This window comes from Exophiala oligosperma (assembly GCF_000835515.1).
Source record: "Exophiala oligosperma strain CBS 72588 unplaced genomic scaffold supercont1.10, whole genome shotgun sequence".
In the NCBI taxonomy this organism is placed as follows: Eukaryota; Fungi; Ascomycota; class Eurotiomycetes; order Chaetothyriales; family Herpotrichiellaceae; genus Exophiala; species Exophiala oligosperma.
In genome coordinates, this window is record NW_015622827.1 from 1,042,869 (window position 1) to 1,058,235 (window position 15,367).

Genomic DNA, 15,367 nt, shown 5'->3' on the forward strand with positions numbered 1-15,367 from the left:
TCGTGCGGCAGTCGGCCACCGGGGACGCATTCTTTCTGATAATCCGATGGTCCACGGCGGACTTGGTCTCCTCCCCCTTTTGGACCATATGCGTAACCCAGGACCAGGTTGAGAGAGTGGAAGTGATCCCGCTGACGCTCGATGGCGTCTTGTATGTCCTTTCGGGATTTTGGGTCGGCCCAGAGCTGCTCAGCCGTCGTTCCTGGTCTGAAGATGGTTCTGACGAGGCGATGGATGTTCTCCTCGTTCAGCTTGCTCTGTTTCGAGTTGTCTTGCGCGACGGCGAGTCTTTCCGAACTGACCGTGTCAAAAAGCAAGTTTTCATCCGACGTCCAGCCCCGTTCTACCGCATTAATCTTCCACGCCAGGTTCTGAATGTCCGCTATCCCGGTATTGAGGCCTAATCCTCCGGTCGGGGGGAACGAGTGAGCTGCGTCACCAGCGAGGAATGCACGGGGTACGCGTGGCGATCGATACGATTCGGCAATCTTGGGAGACGTCTTCCACAGGGTGATTCCTATTTCCTTGTAGTCATCTACGACAGTACCCACGGCCTTGATTCACTTGTCAGAAAGACAACTGTTGTTAATTCCCTTTTGGGAGGGGGCTGTCATACCTTGAACACTTGTTCTTTCATGAATTCCGAGGTGAAAGTTGCACGAGGAACTATGTCGGGATCATATTGAACACTAAAAACCCAACTGTTCTTCCTGTTGTAGGCGATAAAAATACCTATTCCAGCAGGGTTGAGGATGAACCATAACAAGCCAGGTCGAAAGTGTGACAGGTCCGCACTGAAGTGGACCGAAGCATAATGCAAGACAACTTCAGGTCCACCGTTGAGAGGGTAAAAGGGAATTTTCAAAACGTCCCTAGATCTGGCATGTGCCCCATCACAGGCGATCAAATATTCACTTGTGATGATGCTCCTCTGTGTACTCGTACCGTCAACTCCGTGTATGTTGACAGTTGACCTGATTTGTTTGAAAGTGACAGGGTGATCCTCCTCCTCATCCTCCCCTTCCAACGTCGTGCATCCTTCCCACTCGTGAGATCGTAGGTATTTGACTTTGCCGGTTTTCAGGGCCGCTCTCAACAGGTGTTCTTCCAAAAGTGGTTGAGCGACGTTGAACATGGTCTTGGGAGACGCAGCTTTGGATTGGGCATCGCTCACACTGGTCTCCAACACTCCATACTCGATTCCGTTCATGGAAGAGGCAAATGTGACCGTTCGGGATTCTTCGTCAGACAGACCTAATTCTTTCAACGACGTCAGGTCTAACTGATATTGTCGTAAGATCTCGACGGATCTTTGATTGATGACATGGGCCTTTGGTTGACCTAGTCTAGTGGCATGACGCTCGAGAACGACACTTTCCAAGCCGTACCTGGCGACTGCTATCGCACTCAAAATCCCCACCGGTCCGCCTCCCACGATCAACACCTTGGTCGATTCAGGAAGGTCCCCAGCTTGTAGGTTCTCGTTCGACGCGACACCGTGGGGAAACCGCGGGCCATGATCGATACTGTCGGTGAGAGCCATGAATAACAATTGCTGAAGTCAATGAATGGAAATTGAGGTCTTGTGAAGAATATAAGGCGGCGTCGTGGGGAATTCAAAGACTCATGCGTAACGAATCCTCTTCTGCAGGTCGGAGGTGTTCGAACCGCGCGGTCTACGAATGCCATGGATGAGAGCTACCCCATGGACCAAGAATGTCGTTCTGGAGACCTCCCAGCACATTAGACACGACCTCGGAGGTCAGTCAGGTCGGAAAAGTCAGTCCATGGGCGCTAAACCCTCCCTCCCAGCCACTACTCTGTCGACATATCGCACTGGAGAGATGATATAAAGGTTAATGTAATGCTACCGAGTTGTGAGCAGTTAGAGTGATGGCAAGAGGAGGTTCCACGACCCGTGGATCGATCCAGACGATTCTCCGTGGGACAGAGAGAGTAGGGACTTCGCCTGACACTCTTCCTGGGCTGATGTGGTATTGGAAGGAACCACTCCCATTGCACACTGATGTAAAGATACTCCAAAATCGTGGTCAGTCAAGCTAGATATTGTGTATGCACAAGGCTAGGTCCATAGGTTATTCCTGCTGATAAGCAACTTTCAAACCATGAGCGTATTATTTAGGAAATCTCTGACCAATACATCTATTTCTCAAACACCATCTTGTTGCGAATCTTGCCAATCCCGTCAATGCTGACCTCGACAATGTCACCATCTTGCAACCACGCCGGTGGCTGCATGAAGGCCGCAACTCCGCCGGGGGTGCCGGTCATGATGACCGTGCCAGGTTCCAACGCATGCCCTCTCGACACAAACCTAATGATGTCGCGGACATTAAAGATCATGTCTACTGTGCTACTTCTCTGTCGCTCCACTCCGTTGACAGTGGTGACCAAAGTGAGGCGATCTGGTGCAGGCATCTGAGCAGTCGAACAGATGACAGGTCCAAGGGGAGCAAAGTTGTCAAAACTTTTGGAGTAGCTCGCTTGCTGACCAGATCTCTCGGGCATCTGCCAGTATCGAGAAGAAACGTCGTTTCCAATGGTGAAACCGAGAACATAATCAAGAGGATCTTCATCTTCAGTCAGACTCTTGCATCTCTTGCCAATAACGATGCATAGTTCTCCCTGTGGAATTTCTGAATCAGCCATGGCCATGAAATGTTCTGGCTTCGCCTACCTCGTAATCAAGAAACTGAGCGTCTTTGTGAATGAGGACATCGTCCGTCGGCCCCGCGAGGCAACCTTGAAACACGCTCAGCACTGTGCGTTACTGGATCAAAACCAAAGTGTTCAAACACATGAGACATACCAGCAGGCTTATTGAAAAGAATAGGAAATTCCGGTATCCTTGTCTTTTGCTTGAAACTAAGCTCCAAAGTCCACTCGAAAGAACACTGTTACAGTACCTTGTTTTCGGCCGCATGTGCCTTATAATTAAGGCCGACACAGACGAATATTGGCACACGTGGCAAGGGTGCAAGGATCTGATGGAGTCAATATTCCTGACAGACAGTCACAGCGTGAGAACTGATGAGCTGTGCCTGACCTTGCGGATAACATCCTTCTTGCCTGTTCTTTGAAACGAAGAATCCCATGGTACATCACCAGAGTACACGCCGACCGTGGATCCGACCAGAGAATCAAGCCTTTCCGCAGCTGCCTCGCCGTACATGACCTCACCAGAATCGTTCTCAAAACGAACAAGATGATTGAAGGGCGATGTCAAAGTCATGTCGGATGTTTTGGAACTGATCTCTGGGTGTTAGAACTTGGAGGTCTCAATGACTTCGATATAAATTTGCTACGTGAGCGAGGGTTTTGTTTCATGTAAGCACGGGTACTCCATTTCTGTGTGATTTTACCTTTGTCAACACCTCCGTGGTCAAGACAAAACCACCACTGCCTTCACAATGATGAACGCGAGGCGGGCAGAGTAATGACACACTTGGGGCGATCTCTCATCCTTCCGTGCCTCGGTTTTTATGTGGTGTTGCTGATTCGTCAGGCTGAAACCTCCCAGGGGCTTGCTCCACTCCGCTCCAGCGCAACGACCCCCGGACATGTAATTGCGGAGCTGGAAGACCATTCCTCCCGGATCTGCGTTGGGTCCCATGATATCCTCAGAGATGCTGCGCGTCCCTCCACGGCTTGACATATTATAAAGGTCGACCTCTCGTTCTCTTCGAAAACATACCATTCGTAAGCTCTGCAGTTGCACGCGTAATTCCGCATCAAAGTCACATACTCTTGTAAAAGATCTATTCACTTTTCACCATGAGTGTTGATTATGACAACGCAGGGAAGCAGGTCATACGACCCTCGTACCTAGCCCACGTCGTCCTACGCACCAACAACCTAAAGCCCATGGTCGACTTCTACAAGACGTTCCTGGGTGCACACGCATCGTTCGAGAACGACTTTATTTCCTTCCTCACCTATGACGAGGAACATCACCGCATCGCGGTCCTCCAAGACCCCGAAACAAGCCCAAAACAGCCACGGTCATGCGGGCTAGAGCACATTGCCTTCACGTACACGAGACTCGAAGACCTTGCTTTGTCCTACAGGCAGCGCAAAGCCAACGGGTTCCTGCCGTTCTGGTGCATCAATCACGGACCCACCACGTCCATCTACTACCTCGACCCGGACGGCAACCAACTGGAGACTCAGGTTGACAATTTTGATACGATTGAAGAAGTTGCACGGTTTTTGGGATCGAAGGAGTTTGCACGGAACCCCATCGGCACCGATTTTGACCCCGAGGATCTGGTCAAGAGGCTTCAATCGGGCGAGAATGATGCTTCGATCAAGAAGAGAATCGAGATCGGCCAACGGTTTGCAAAATAACCTCCAAATTCAGAGAGACAAGGTGATGGGGGGATATGTGTATGGAGGTGGAATTCCTGAACCGGTCAACCATATAGGGGTTTTTATGTGGCCTTCGCTTCGTGGAAGCTCGACCTGTCGCTTAGGAGGAAAAGTACCAAGCAGTGAGGACTTTTCTAGAATATAATTGAAAAGTTTCCAGAAGCGTTGTTGTACCAGGCTCGAGGGTAGCAAATTTGGGTTTGGTACCTGAATTGTCAATGCATCTCATGCGCAATTTCGTGCCCATACCTCGAATGGCGGTGGTCAATTGTTCGCTGGTAACTGCTACATATCCTTTTCGAATTGTTCCATACCACAAAATTTCATTCACTCGTGCATGGAGGGAGTAATAATTAAAATAAGGTAGTGCCCTGGTAGCAGTACACTCGAATGAGTTTGTGTCATTTCAACCATAGGTGATAAAAGCGGCCGCAACTTCCCAAGCTATGGTTTGATCAAGAGGGAGGTACGCGATGCAGATGAGAGAGGTCAGAAGGTCCTCAGGATGGTCTTGGGTACTGCGTACTCGTTGCTGGGTTAGCTGAAAAGTTGATAATAGAGTAGTAAGCGCCAGAAATCGAAGGAGAGAGCCCATTGAGCACAGTGGCGGCGTCACGCCGGGGTCCGATCGGGCGTCAAAAAGTCCACGACACCCGATCGGCCGACGGCGGGCCGGGTCGGGTGTAGTTTCGAACGTCCTAGACAATGATATGTTTGAATTTCCGAGGGGCTCACAGCATAATCAGGCCATTGGTTGTGTTCGCCTGCCCCGGAACCATTCGCGTATATATTAAAAGACGATCACATCAGGGCCTCATGGTGAACTCTCTCTACATTGTCCCTATATCCTTTGCAATTCATACCCACACTGTAGCTAAATTATTTTCTTGGAGTCTGAGAGGTTTTCTTCCATCTAAAGTCAACGACGCTAGGCAAAGAGACCTAAAGTAGAACAAGACAAAGCATCGACATGGCAAGTCAGGAGGACTCATCACCCCGTGATCAGGATTACTCAACCCAGCGCCTTCGCCAGCGGTATCGTTTTACCGATCCCAACATGGATCTCTTCTTCCTCGGAGCCCTTGGATGGGGTTCGGCAGGGGGGTTGTCTGTCGGCGAGGCTTTTCACGCAGCATCGCAAATCATCGACGGCGATGTGGACTCCTGGGCGAAAGCATTCGCACGCCTCGGAGATGCACAGAACGCGCAAGCCGACACATGGCAACGACGTGGCTGGACCCGAGCCGCAGGTGAGACACGGCTGAAGGCATTTGCAAGCTACCGGCTGGCATGGCAGTTCGTCGGTCCAGGCGAGCGCTTCGTGTCGCTGTTCCGCACTCATCAGAAACTTTTCGCCCAGGCCATGACAGAATTGGCCTTTCCATTCACAAGTTTTACTGTCCATTATCAGAATGGCAATCTTCCCGGGTATTTCTACCAGGCGAGTGATCCTCATGCCCCCACAGTGTTGGTGATAGGTGGAGCAGATTCCTGTCATGAGGATCGTTTCCTGTCGCAAGGACGCCACTTGTTTGACCGAGGCTACTCAGTGGCCTTGGTCGATCTGCCGGGCCAGGGCCTCGTACAGGAACAGGGACTATACTGGGAGAAAGAGGCTGAACGGTCCATCGCTGCAGTGATTGATCACTTGATCAGCCACATGCATGTAGACCCACGTAAGTTGGCCCTGCTCGGAATGAGTCTTGGCGGATACTTCGCCTGCCGGGCGGCAGCAGATGAGCAGCGACTGGCAGCAGTTATCGCGACTACCCCGCTTTACCGTCCCGGAGACTTGTTCAGAGAAGTCGCAAAAGGACTGCCTGGAGGTGGTGGCGCTATGCTTTCGGATGCCGCACGGAAAAACTTCGAGGTGCTCGGATGGAAAGCTGGTGTGTCTGACATAGCAGATCTGGCTGAGCAGTGGGATGGTGTATGCGCAGAGCCAGAAAAAGTCTCGATACCATTCCTGTCGGTCATCGGCGAGCAAGAAGGTTCGGTGTGGAAGAAACAGGCGAAGGAATGGCATCTGGCCATTCTGTCCAGCCAGAAGAGCTTCGTCGAGCTCAATGCTGAAACGGGTGCCGATGTGCATTGTCAAGGCAATAACACACTTCGATTGGCTCAGGAGGTGGATGGATGGCTACGCGAGGTATTGCCACAATCCTGACCAGATGACTTCGTATCTTAAGAAGTAATTTAGTGGCCGAAGTTGCTTTCGGTTCAGAACAGCAATATCTGAGAAAGAAGTGGTGGAAGCTAAGCGTCAAATAATGATCACGGTGCACCTGTTGATTTTGGTAGTGCGAGATGCGGTAACATTACCCGCCAAACATGTCGGGAGTCCCAAACAAAGTATCCCATTGGGTCCAGTCTAACGTCTCGTTCATCCAGCTCTCCGCGTTGTAGTCTTGATCAAGTAACAAATTGAGATTCTGAGTAGGGGTTTCTGTGACCGCCAGCGGAACCCCATGCGATTGGTCATCGAGGCAATGTCCAGACCACGATACCTTGTCGTCGTCCAAAGACAATTGTGTCTGCTCACCATTAACAGTTTGAACAAATGCGGACTCTAGACGGTGACAAGCTGCGTCACCTTGCTGCAAGCCAGTGTAACCCCTGTCCGCTAGTCTCGGATATCCTTGACCAGAATCAACGGGACTGCACGCGTGAAGGGGCCGTGTCAGGCTAAGGTCGGCACTCTGACTTTTCTTCTCTTGATCTTGTTTTCGAAGCTTTGCTTTCTCTCTTTGCTGATGGAATTTGAGTATGTACCATGGCGGCGGTGGCAATGGCAATCCTTGCTTCTCTAATGCGACCTCGCGAGCCTTGTATGCTTTCAGGCAGAGATCACCTACCGCGACACGCAGTGGCATCTTGCTGTTGCCCACAAAGTCAGGATTCCAGTCGTAGGTCGCACCGACTAATTTCCAAGCCTTGTCACTTTCCGGAGAGAGAGGATTAGCACGTAGCGTGTCAAGAACATGGACCAGTGCTTCCCATTGAAAATAAAACGATGTGTGCCAGGTATAGCCGCGAAGCTGAGGGATCGTATACAATTGTATATGGCCATCGAGGAGCTTAGTAGATAGTTTCCAAACAAAGTCGCTCTCCGATTCAGGAACCTCGGAGCAACCCCATCTGCGAGGGTGGTGCGAAAGGAACCGCATGGTTGCAATGTTTCCCCGAGCGAACATCATAGCCATGAGCTGGACTGGCTCTGAGGGATCACAATATCGGAGGTATTTGGTCTCTAATTTTGTCTCGAGGTCATTGATGATATTATCCCTTACCTTCATGCTGTCTGGCGAGGGAGTGTTGCTCCAGAAGCCCTCTTCGAACCCTTGTTGACGTCTCGTACTAACGTATTTTGTCCAAAAGCCTGCAACTTCCCAGCGAATCGCACAAAGTGCCAAAGTCGTCACACGGTTCGCAGCTTTTGGAGTTTCCTTCATGGCTGGGAGGAGAGCTTCATCGTTTATATTTGATGGAAGATGAGGACTTTTCCCATCGAGCGCAGTGTTTTGGAATTTCCTCGCGCCAATGAGCTCCGAGGTTCTTGAGTCGAACCAACTCAACTGCCACCAGATTCGCCGGCGGAGTTCCACTTCAAAAGGGGGCAATCCAAGAAGTCGTCCATCACGATGCATACCCATGCCTTCAGCTAGCCGCATGGCCATTGCCGTAAGAGTACACAAGGTGCGAGGATGACACGTGTCTCGGATTGAGAAAAGATGGAAGATGAAAGCCTGGAGAACAACAACATTCGTAGTGCGCAACACTTTGGCACGCACGAGGGCCAACTTGGTTGCTGCTCTGTACCTCGACAGTAATATTTGTCGTGTCTCGCCAAATTTCTGGGCGCATTCCTCGTTTTGCAACGTGAACACCGCGAGACTGTAGAGAGCAAACATCAAGGCCTCGAAACTCCGCGATATCCGGTCCGGATTGGCCATTGCCTCTTGAATTAGTATCTCCACTGTTGGCGCGTGTACAATCTTCACCAGCGGGTCGACATTGTCCTTGAAAGTCTGCCACAGCGCGAGGATGTGTGCCTTCGGTGGATGCGTCATATTGACGACGTGGGTAGGCCCCGAAAAATCCGACAAGAAATCAGAATTGTAACTATCACTGTTCTCATCATCGCTTTCCTGATCAGACACATTGTCGAAAGTGGTGCTCGGCTTAGGAAACTAAAACGGTAGTGAGCCTTGATGTATCCGGATACAAAGCTGAGAGCGCACTTACCTCTTTGGCTGCCCTTGTCCAGAGAGCACTGGCTATTGATCAGAGTAAGGTCGCCCCAGAGCAGTAAGACTTACCTCTCCAGATAAGTCAGATTCCCAGCATTTTGGCCAAGTCGTGAAGAAGAAATTTGCTCGGGCTCAGAAATGATTTCCGGCACTGGAGTTTTCGTGTGAGACGCCGTTACTGTCGAAGATTGACTGCCGTGCTCCAATGCATCTTCGCTACGTGCTGTCGGCGTTTCAACACTTGCACCAGCGTCAATCCCTTGTTCCTGGAGCAAAGACTCATATCTCTTAAGGCGTTGAATCAAGGCCCGATGAGGAGTGGACTGTTTCCTTGTCTTGCGAGGACCTCGTGGCCGATAGACACATTCAAAGTCGAATCTTAGGCAAGCCGTACAAGGGCTTTTCTTGTCACACTTGACCTTACGTTCAGAACATCGGACGCAGGCCTGAGTAGTTGCTGGCTGTCGTTCAGCGCTCGGACTAACAGGTGGGCTCATGCCACTGAATGTGTCATGAAAACTCACGACACGATCGTCGTGAGTTGTGTATACACCTCCAAATACAATTCACAGTGTTGGCGCGTTCATGTCCGCCACCAAGGTCGAATCTCGCATTATTCCTGGGTTAGTGCTTGAAATGGAAGAGTCAAGAAAGCGAGAAGAGCATGAGTTGTGAGCAGGTCGTCTTACGGATAAAAGCGGCACCGTCTCCGTGGCTTGTGCTGCCAAGGCTGGAGAAGCATCGCATACGCAGCGGAGAGCAACAGGCTGGTTTACGAGTACGATGCGCAGTTGTTGAACATCACACCAAAGACGATCACCTACTGAACATCCCACCTCCAATACCGACCACCCTCTTCTCCTTGTTATTGAGAGATCTCCTTCTGCATATACACCTCAGGCACCTCTCCAGACATGGTCAATCCCCGAGCTTAGAATCACTGTCTACGTCCAGAACCTCATTCCCTCTACGACTTCGGAACTCACGATGGACTACTCTGCGGTCTCGTCCGAGGCTGATGCTCTACATGGGGCTTCTCCTTGGGGCTCATCCTCTCCTCGCACCAACAGAGGATTTCCCAATACCGCATCGTCTCCAGAATCGCCCGCTCCCATCCGAGGCCATTCATACGGTCAGTCGCAAGACAGTATACCAGAGTCCCCATACCTCTCGCAGCCAGCGACAAGTACTTCTCCGGACGCAACCGACAATGCTGAAGGACAGCATGTGCCAGACTCGCCCAGTCGATCCGTAGCTGCGTCACAAGACCCTCATGCGCCAGCAGGGCAACAGCCGTCTCCCCAAGGCCAACCCCGCCAACAGGCGGCAAGGTATCATGGAAAGCCACAGAAGCCAGTGCCTCAGTACAGACTACAAGCAAAGGTGACTGCTTTAGAAAGAACCGGGCGCAAAGACCCAGTCATCAGATTCGATGTTTATGTCGGTTACCAGCCCTTCACCCTCAGAAAGCATACTAACCGTCCTTATAGACCAATCTACCCAAGTTTCGAACGACACAATTCCGCGATGTCCGTCGAACACACTCCGAATTCGTCAAACTCGCGGAGCACTTGATTTCTGCCAACCCTGAAGCCCTCGTCCCCGCTGTCCCTCCAAGCATTACGTCTGCCGGTGCAGGCACAGACGAAGATGAGATTCGAGTCAAGAACTCGATCCAAAGATGGTTGAACTGTGTATGCGGTAACGATGTTCTTATGCGCGATGAGGAGATGGTCTTCTTTGTGGAAAGTGATTTCGGTTACTCTCCTGTTGTCAGAATGAAGCAACCTGCGACTGGTGTACGAAGAAAAGTCCTGAAGCAATTCGCACCTCCCCCCGATGACACCCCAGAGCTGCACGAAGCTCGACCTGTGGTCAAAATGTTCTACCTCGGCTCGCTGGATACCAGTCAGAAGCTCGAGAAGGTTGTAAAGTCCAGAAGATGTGCGTATACAATACAGTCCCCTTGTATCAGTCATGCTAACCCTGCACAGCACTCGGTCTTGCCGAGTCTTCTCTAGGCGAAAAGTTGACTCAAATGCATGTTCAAGAAACGCACGCCGGCTTGTCCACTGCATACCGCAAACTAGGTCGCGTCATTCAAACGTGTGGCGACTACCACGCCGCCCAAGGCACTGCGGAAGCCACCACTATGGGTGACTCCCTTGCCTACCACTCTTCCGACGCCTTCATCGTCAAGGAGACCCTGACCAACCGTCACATACTCCTACGTGAGCTTGTCCAGGCCGAAGCGTCCCGTCGCAGCAAAGAGAATGCCGTCCAACGCCTTAAATCCAGCTCCTCCGTCCGTCGAGACAAGGTCGACGAAGCCATCTCCTCTCTCGACGAGGCCATGAGCCAAGAGAACTATCTCCGCTCCAAAACCCAGCGCGTCACGGCCAACCTCCTCCTGGAGAAGAGGCGGTGGTTCGATCGTACGAGCAATGAATTCATGTTTTCTCTGCGCGAGTATGTCCTCCGTCAGATCGAGGCGGAGCGGCGGACCCTCGCGACCCTGGAATCCGTCAGACCCGACGTCCGGGCGATCGACGCCTCGGGAGGTCTGAGCAGGCTGGGGCGTGAGAACCACCCCGTGGTGCGGAGGGTGAGCATGGCCAGCAGCCAAGGGGCCAAAGGCGACGCTTGGAGTGGGGTCGCGAGAAGCAGGGACGCCCTCACGCGGAGTATGAGTGGTAGTTTTGGACCCGCGGGCATTCCAGAGGCCGGCGAGGATGGCACTACTGGGAGCAATGGCACAGCAGATGGTGGGGCGTCCAACAATGCCGGTGGCGCTGGCCGGCCTAGAAGTGGCACTGCGACGAGTATCAAGGAGGATGAGGATGAGGATCGTGTTGATGCGAGGAACGCGGCCAGTAGATTGGCGCAGAGCACTTTTTAAACAATCCCCAACCAACACCACTTTTGCCTGATCTACCTACCTACGGATATGGTGGTACCATGACTATGTACCTAGTTACAGAGTATCACTCATACCGACCTTATGCCCTTGAGCGAGAAAGCGAATGCAATCATATCAACCCAGTCAAGGCACCGGTGTGGTTCCTTCTTCTTCCTCCGATTCCTTGTTCTTTTGGTTGCCAAAGTTAAAACATAGTAGTTAGGGTCAGAAAAGAAAGAAATCATGTTCAATGATGATTATCATTATCAAGGGGTATGACTAAAAGAAAGGAAAAAAAGACTATCAAGTAAAACTGTGCTCGCATACTGAGACCCCATTTCTTTGCCCTGCTTTCAGGAGGAAACCCTCTCCGTATCTGTCTTCTCCATGGGTGATTGGACCATTGTTGGCGTGCCGAAAGTTTGCAGATGAGATGATGGTCACTTTTTGTGGACGCAGTTTTCCATACCAGCTACCTATCCAAGCTCAACATTCGAAAAAAGTTCCTCAGCGTACCATTTGTACAGTATAGAAAAAACCCTGTTTCCATTTGTTTTTGTTTTGGTTACAAAATGTTGGCCGGTTCTTCACCTGATATCACCATCTTTTTGGACAAAGAAATGATTTTCTTTCTGTCCTTTTTGCCGCCAGTGAATTGAAGAGAAAGAAATTGATCGAGTGTTGTCGACAGATTGACAGATGTTTCTGTCGTTGTTGTTCCTGTCGTCGGAATATTAAGGGTATGCTGTGAAAAGACGAATCTGACTGAAAGAGTAAAAAAATGCAATCTTTTTTTGGGGGGATTTGTCGTTGTATTGAAAAGCACTTTTTTGTTGTTGGTATCGATTGGTATGAGGAGGAGGAGGACCTCAGTAACTTGCACCAGTTGCTTCGCCGACGCAAACAAGACAATCTCCAGGTACCTGATTCCCTATCTCTTGGGACAACCCATAATGGGAAAGGGGGAGTCTCGACTGAGGACGGCAGGTATTGAATCAATTACCAACTGGATGTGTGGTTTGATTTGTCACAAGACCGGGCAAAACTTGATCATCCATTATTCAAACTGTCATCTTCTTTTTTTGTGTGAACATTCGTTACGGATCTTGTACTCTCCCACCGGAGTATGTCGTGGCTCATGGCTTCACTGATGTGCAGGGCCCAGACCTATCTTTAGTACCCTGGTCCAAGGTTCCTCAACACATCCTTGAACTTTTCGTTGGCAGCCTCGGTGGCACCAGGAGTGAATCGGGGACTAGGGACATATGGCATCGCGCTAGGGTTGTAGGACGGAGTGGCACCGCCACCGTGGTAAGACATGTTGGCATACTGTCCGGCTTCAGGAACGTTCGCGGCTCGATGTGGTGCGTTGTCAATCGGACTGACTCGACGACTTCCAATGGCGCCCCAGGGAGATTGAGTCTGGACGTGTCCCATGGCGGGAGAATGCGGAGGACGAGTCGACATGACCGGGTTGGGATTCGAGATTTGAAGCTTTCGGATCGTGGCGTGGAGGATCTCGCGCTCGTGGAGGAAATTGGCGTGTTCGAGTTGCAGAGATTCGATCTGAGCCTGCTGCTGATTCTTTTCCTTCTTCATCGAGTCTATGGCTTCGACGAGGGTGACCTTTTCGCGTTGGGTCTGTTGGATCAAGGTGCGGAGAAAGTCATTGTCGGTTCTGAGTTGCGCAGCCTGGCTGATCTCGACTCCCGAAGGTGTGGTGGAACGGCTAAGGGGGCGATCGGTACCTGAGATGGCGGGGGAGGCAGCTCGGGAAGAGGCAGTCATGGTCGAGGTATGACCATTGCCATGAGGTGCGATCGGGGCCGTATGGAAAGACGAGATGGAAGTGTTCGAACGATTGTGCACCGCCATCTTGGTCAACTCGCGCTCAAGTGACTTTCCAGCTTTGGCAGGCTCGCCAGGAATGACTTGCCGAGGAGCAGATGTGTGGTGTCCCGTGTCGTAGTGAGAATACAGGCAGTCTTCGTCGGAGAATCGGCAGTGGCCCTTTTCCCACCACCAGAAACAGGTCAGATGTTTGACTGATCGGCGAGTGTGGAAGGAGTCCGCTTTGAGTCTGCCGTCATCATTGGATCCCTTGGATGGGGAGGAAGCACGAGTGTGAGGCTGTGTACGTGGTTGACCTCTGACATTCTCCTCTAGGTGTTCTTGACCTTGAGGATTGCGGACGACGATGGGCACAGAGGATGATCGGGACTCGCCTCTCTTGCGACCTTCTGGCTCGTTGGTGCGAGAGCGTCGGGCAGGGCTTTCTGTCATGGGTGGTGGCGAGCTTGGGGCGGAGGTCGAGCCTGGATAAGCTGGGAAGGACTGCTGGAGAGGGCTGCGGGCGACGGGGTTGCTGCTATGACGAGTTGTCGGCGCTCCCCATGACTGAGGAATAGGGCTGACTTGGGGCTTGCGGCTTGCGATCATGCTATACGTCGGCGAACGCATGATTTTGGGATGAGACGCAGCCGCCGAAGAGGGCACATCCAAAAGAGAAGTCTCCGGCATCTTGAAAGCAGACAATGGGAGGTTGTGAGACAGTTGGGTAGTAGGGTCAAGGAATTCAAAGAGGATAAAGAGATGGAGGAGGAGGATATAGTTGCAGGATTGCAAGTGACCAAGAGATTGTAAGAGATCCGGGCAAGTGAATGGAAGATGAGGAAGAGATGAGGGCGGCGTGAATACAAGGGACGCCATGTTTGCCCGTATGGCATATGGTTGTTTGCATCCTGCGCATACAAAAAAGCTCTCACCGCGCAGTCACCGCGTCTGTCAACATCCCTCAGCTTTGCCAATTGTCCGCTCGTTCGTCATTCACTTCAGTCCATTCGCTGCCTTCCACTTCGCAATCAAGGCCTCATGCTCCGCACTAAAACCATCCTGTCGTCGTGCCCCGTCCTCTGGAACGACAAACCATGAAGCCTTCTCTGCGAGGAAGATATGTGCTTCCAGTTTTGGCAGGGCAGGTTCGGCTTCATTCACGGACCCCAGACACACGCCCGTCTTCTCCTTTTCGAAATGATACACCATGCTGAGACTGGAGCCACAGGTACTGCAGAATCCTCGGTCGGCGATATCACTCCGCGACCATAAATCGGGCTGCTCCTTTGTCCACTCCAACTCCGCAGTTGGGAAGTGAATAAAAGCAAGAAATGAACCGCCAGAGATTTGTTGACAAGTTTTGCAGTGGCATGCGGTCGGGGAGGAAGGCTGTGCCTGGGTTTGATACTGAATGCGCCCACAAGAGCAGCTACCTTTGATCATCATGATGGAGAAGAAGAAGAAAAAGAGGAAAATGAGCTGTAACCTATCTTGCTTGGTCCTGGACAGAAGTTGATTCAGTTATATCTGAAAGAATCCAATTCCTTCTTATCTTTGATGACGACAAGCAACACAACGAAATAAGACGAGGAGAAATATTAATCATACTGTACGCGGGTACGCAGTACGCCACTGCCAAGATCTGGAGATCAGCGTGAGTACGAGGTGTTTGATGTAAGTAGTCAAGTTCCAAAAGCTTTATCGCAGTGCCTACAGCGATATTCATGTATTTCAGAAAGGACCAGAAACCATTGAAACCATTGTAATATCATGGTGTCCCCAATGTTGGTCCGAGAATGGAATGTGTCTGCTTGGCCCGCTGTCCTGGTGGTGTTTGTGAGTGGAAATCTACAGACAAACCAACCGAGCGGAAAACGCAGGCAAGAAACGGGCCTGCCTTTTCGCCGGCTCACTCATCCATGCCAATGGAATCTATCATCGGATACTCTGATCGATAAGGATCGGAAGTGAAGTATTTCGAGCATATAAGCGCAGT

The 15,367-nt window shown here is 51.3% G+C and overlaps 4 protein-coding genes across 5 annotated transcripts; 2 read left to right on the forward strand and 2 right to left on the reverse strand.

Annotated features, from left to right (window-relative positions):
• Window positions 1-5,199: 5,199 nt before the first annotated feature.
• PV06_09550 lies at window positions 5,200-9,270 on the reverse strand. Of its 2 annotated transcripts, XM_016411004.1 has the most exons (3): window positions 8,709-9,270; window positions 8,635-8,662; window positions 5,200-8,579 (listed from the first exon to the last, which is right to left on the reverse strand). In XM_016411004.1, exons 1-3 carry the CDS (start codon window positions 9,134-9,136, stop codon window positions 6,708-6,710), a joined length of 2,328 nt encoding a protein of 775 aa, XP_016258811.1. In that variant the 5' UTR covers window positions 9,137-9,270; the 3' UTR covers window positions 5,200-6,707. The 2 variants fall into 2 exon arrangements, with proteins under 2 accessions (XP_016258811.1, XP_016258812.1); XM_016411005.1 differs by having other exon boundaries at window positions 8,635-9,270.
• On the forward strand, window positions 5,246-6,742 carry PV06_09551 (uncharacterized protein). The gene has a single exon (XM_016411006.1). It carries the CDS (start codon window positions 5,360-5,362, stop codon window positions 6,554-6,556), a length of 1,197 nt encoding a protein of 398 aa, XP_016258813.1. The 5' UTR covers window positions 5,246-5,359; the 3' UTR covers window positions 6,557-6,742.
• A 111-nt stretch (window positions 9,271-9,381) lies between the features above and the next one.
• Window positions 9,382-11,795, forward strand: PV06_09552 (uncharacterized protein). Its single transcript, XM_016411007.1, has 3 exons — window positions 9,382-10,079; window positions 10,130-10,583; window positions 10,634-11,795. Exons 1-3 carry the CDS (start codon window positions 9,627-9,629, stop codon window positions 11,536-11,538), a joined length of 1,812 nt encoding a protein of 603 aa, XP_016258814.1. The 5' UTR covers window positions 9,382-9,626; the 3' UTR covers window positions 11,539-11,795.
• A 916-nt stretch (window positions 11,796-12,711) lies between these two features.
• PV06_09553 (uncharacterized protein) lies at window positions 12,712-14,247 on the reverse strand (the record flags this gene model as incomplete). The annotated part of the gene is made up of 1 exon (XM_016411008.1): window positions 12,712-14,247. The coding sequence occupies one exon, from the start codon at window positions 14,245-14,247 to the stop codon at window positions 12,712-12,714; it is 1,536 nt and encodes a 511-aa protein (XP_016258815.1).
• Between the last annotated feature and the right edge of the window lie 1,120 nt (window positions 14,248-15,367).

Bases quoted from the DNA above. Each gene is read 5' to 3' on its own strand.
- PV06_09551 (XM_016411006.1), top strand. From the start codon at position 5,360: ATGGCAAGTCAGGAGGACTCATCACCCCGTGATCAGGATTACTCAACC.
- PV06_09550 (XM_016411004.1), bottom strand. From the start codon at position 9,136: ATGAGCCCACCTGTTAGTCCGAGCGCTGAACGACAGCCAGCAACTACT. The intron at 8,663-8,708 runs GTAAGTCTTACT...ATCAATAGCCAG, and splicing joins AATCTGACTTATCTGGAGAG to TGCTCTCTGGACAAGGGCAG. The intron at 8,580-8,634 runs GTAAGTGCGCTC...CTACCGTTTTAG, and splicing joins GGACAAGGGCAGCCAAAGAG to TTTCCTAAGCCGAGCACCAC.
- PV06_09552 (XM_016411007.1), top strand. From the start codon at position 9,627: ATGGACTACTCTGCGGTCTCGTCCGAGGCTGATGCTCTACATGGGGCT. The intron at 10,080-10,129 runs GTCGGTTACCAG...CCGTCCTTATAG, and splicing joins TCATCAGATTCGATGTTTAT to ACCAATCTACCCAAGTTTCG. The intron at 10,584-10,633 runs GTGCGTATACAA...AACCCTGCACAG, and splicing joins GGTTGTAAAGTCCAGAAGAT to CACTCGGTCTTGCCGAGTCT.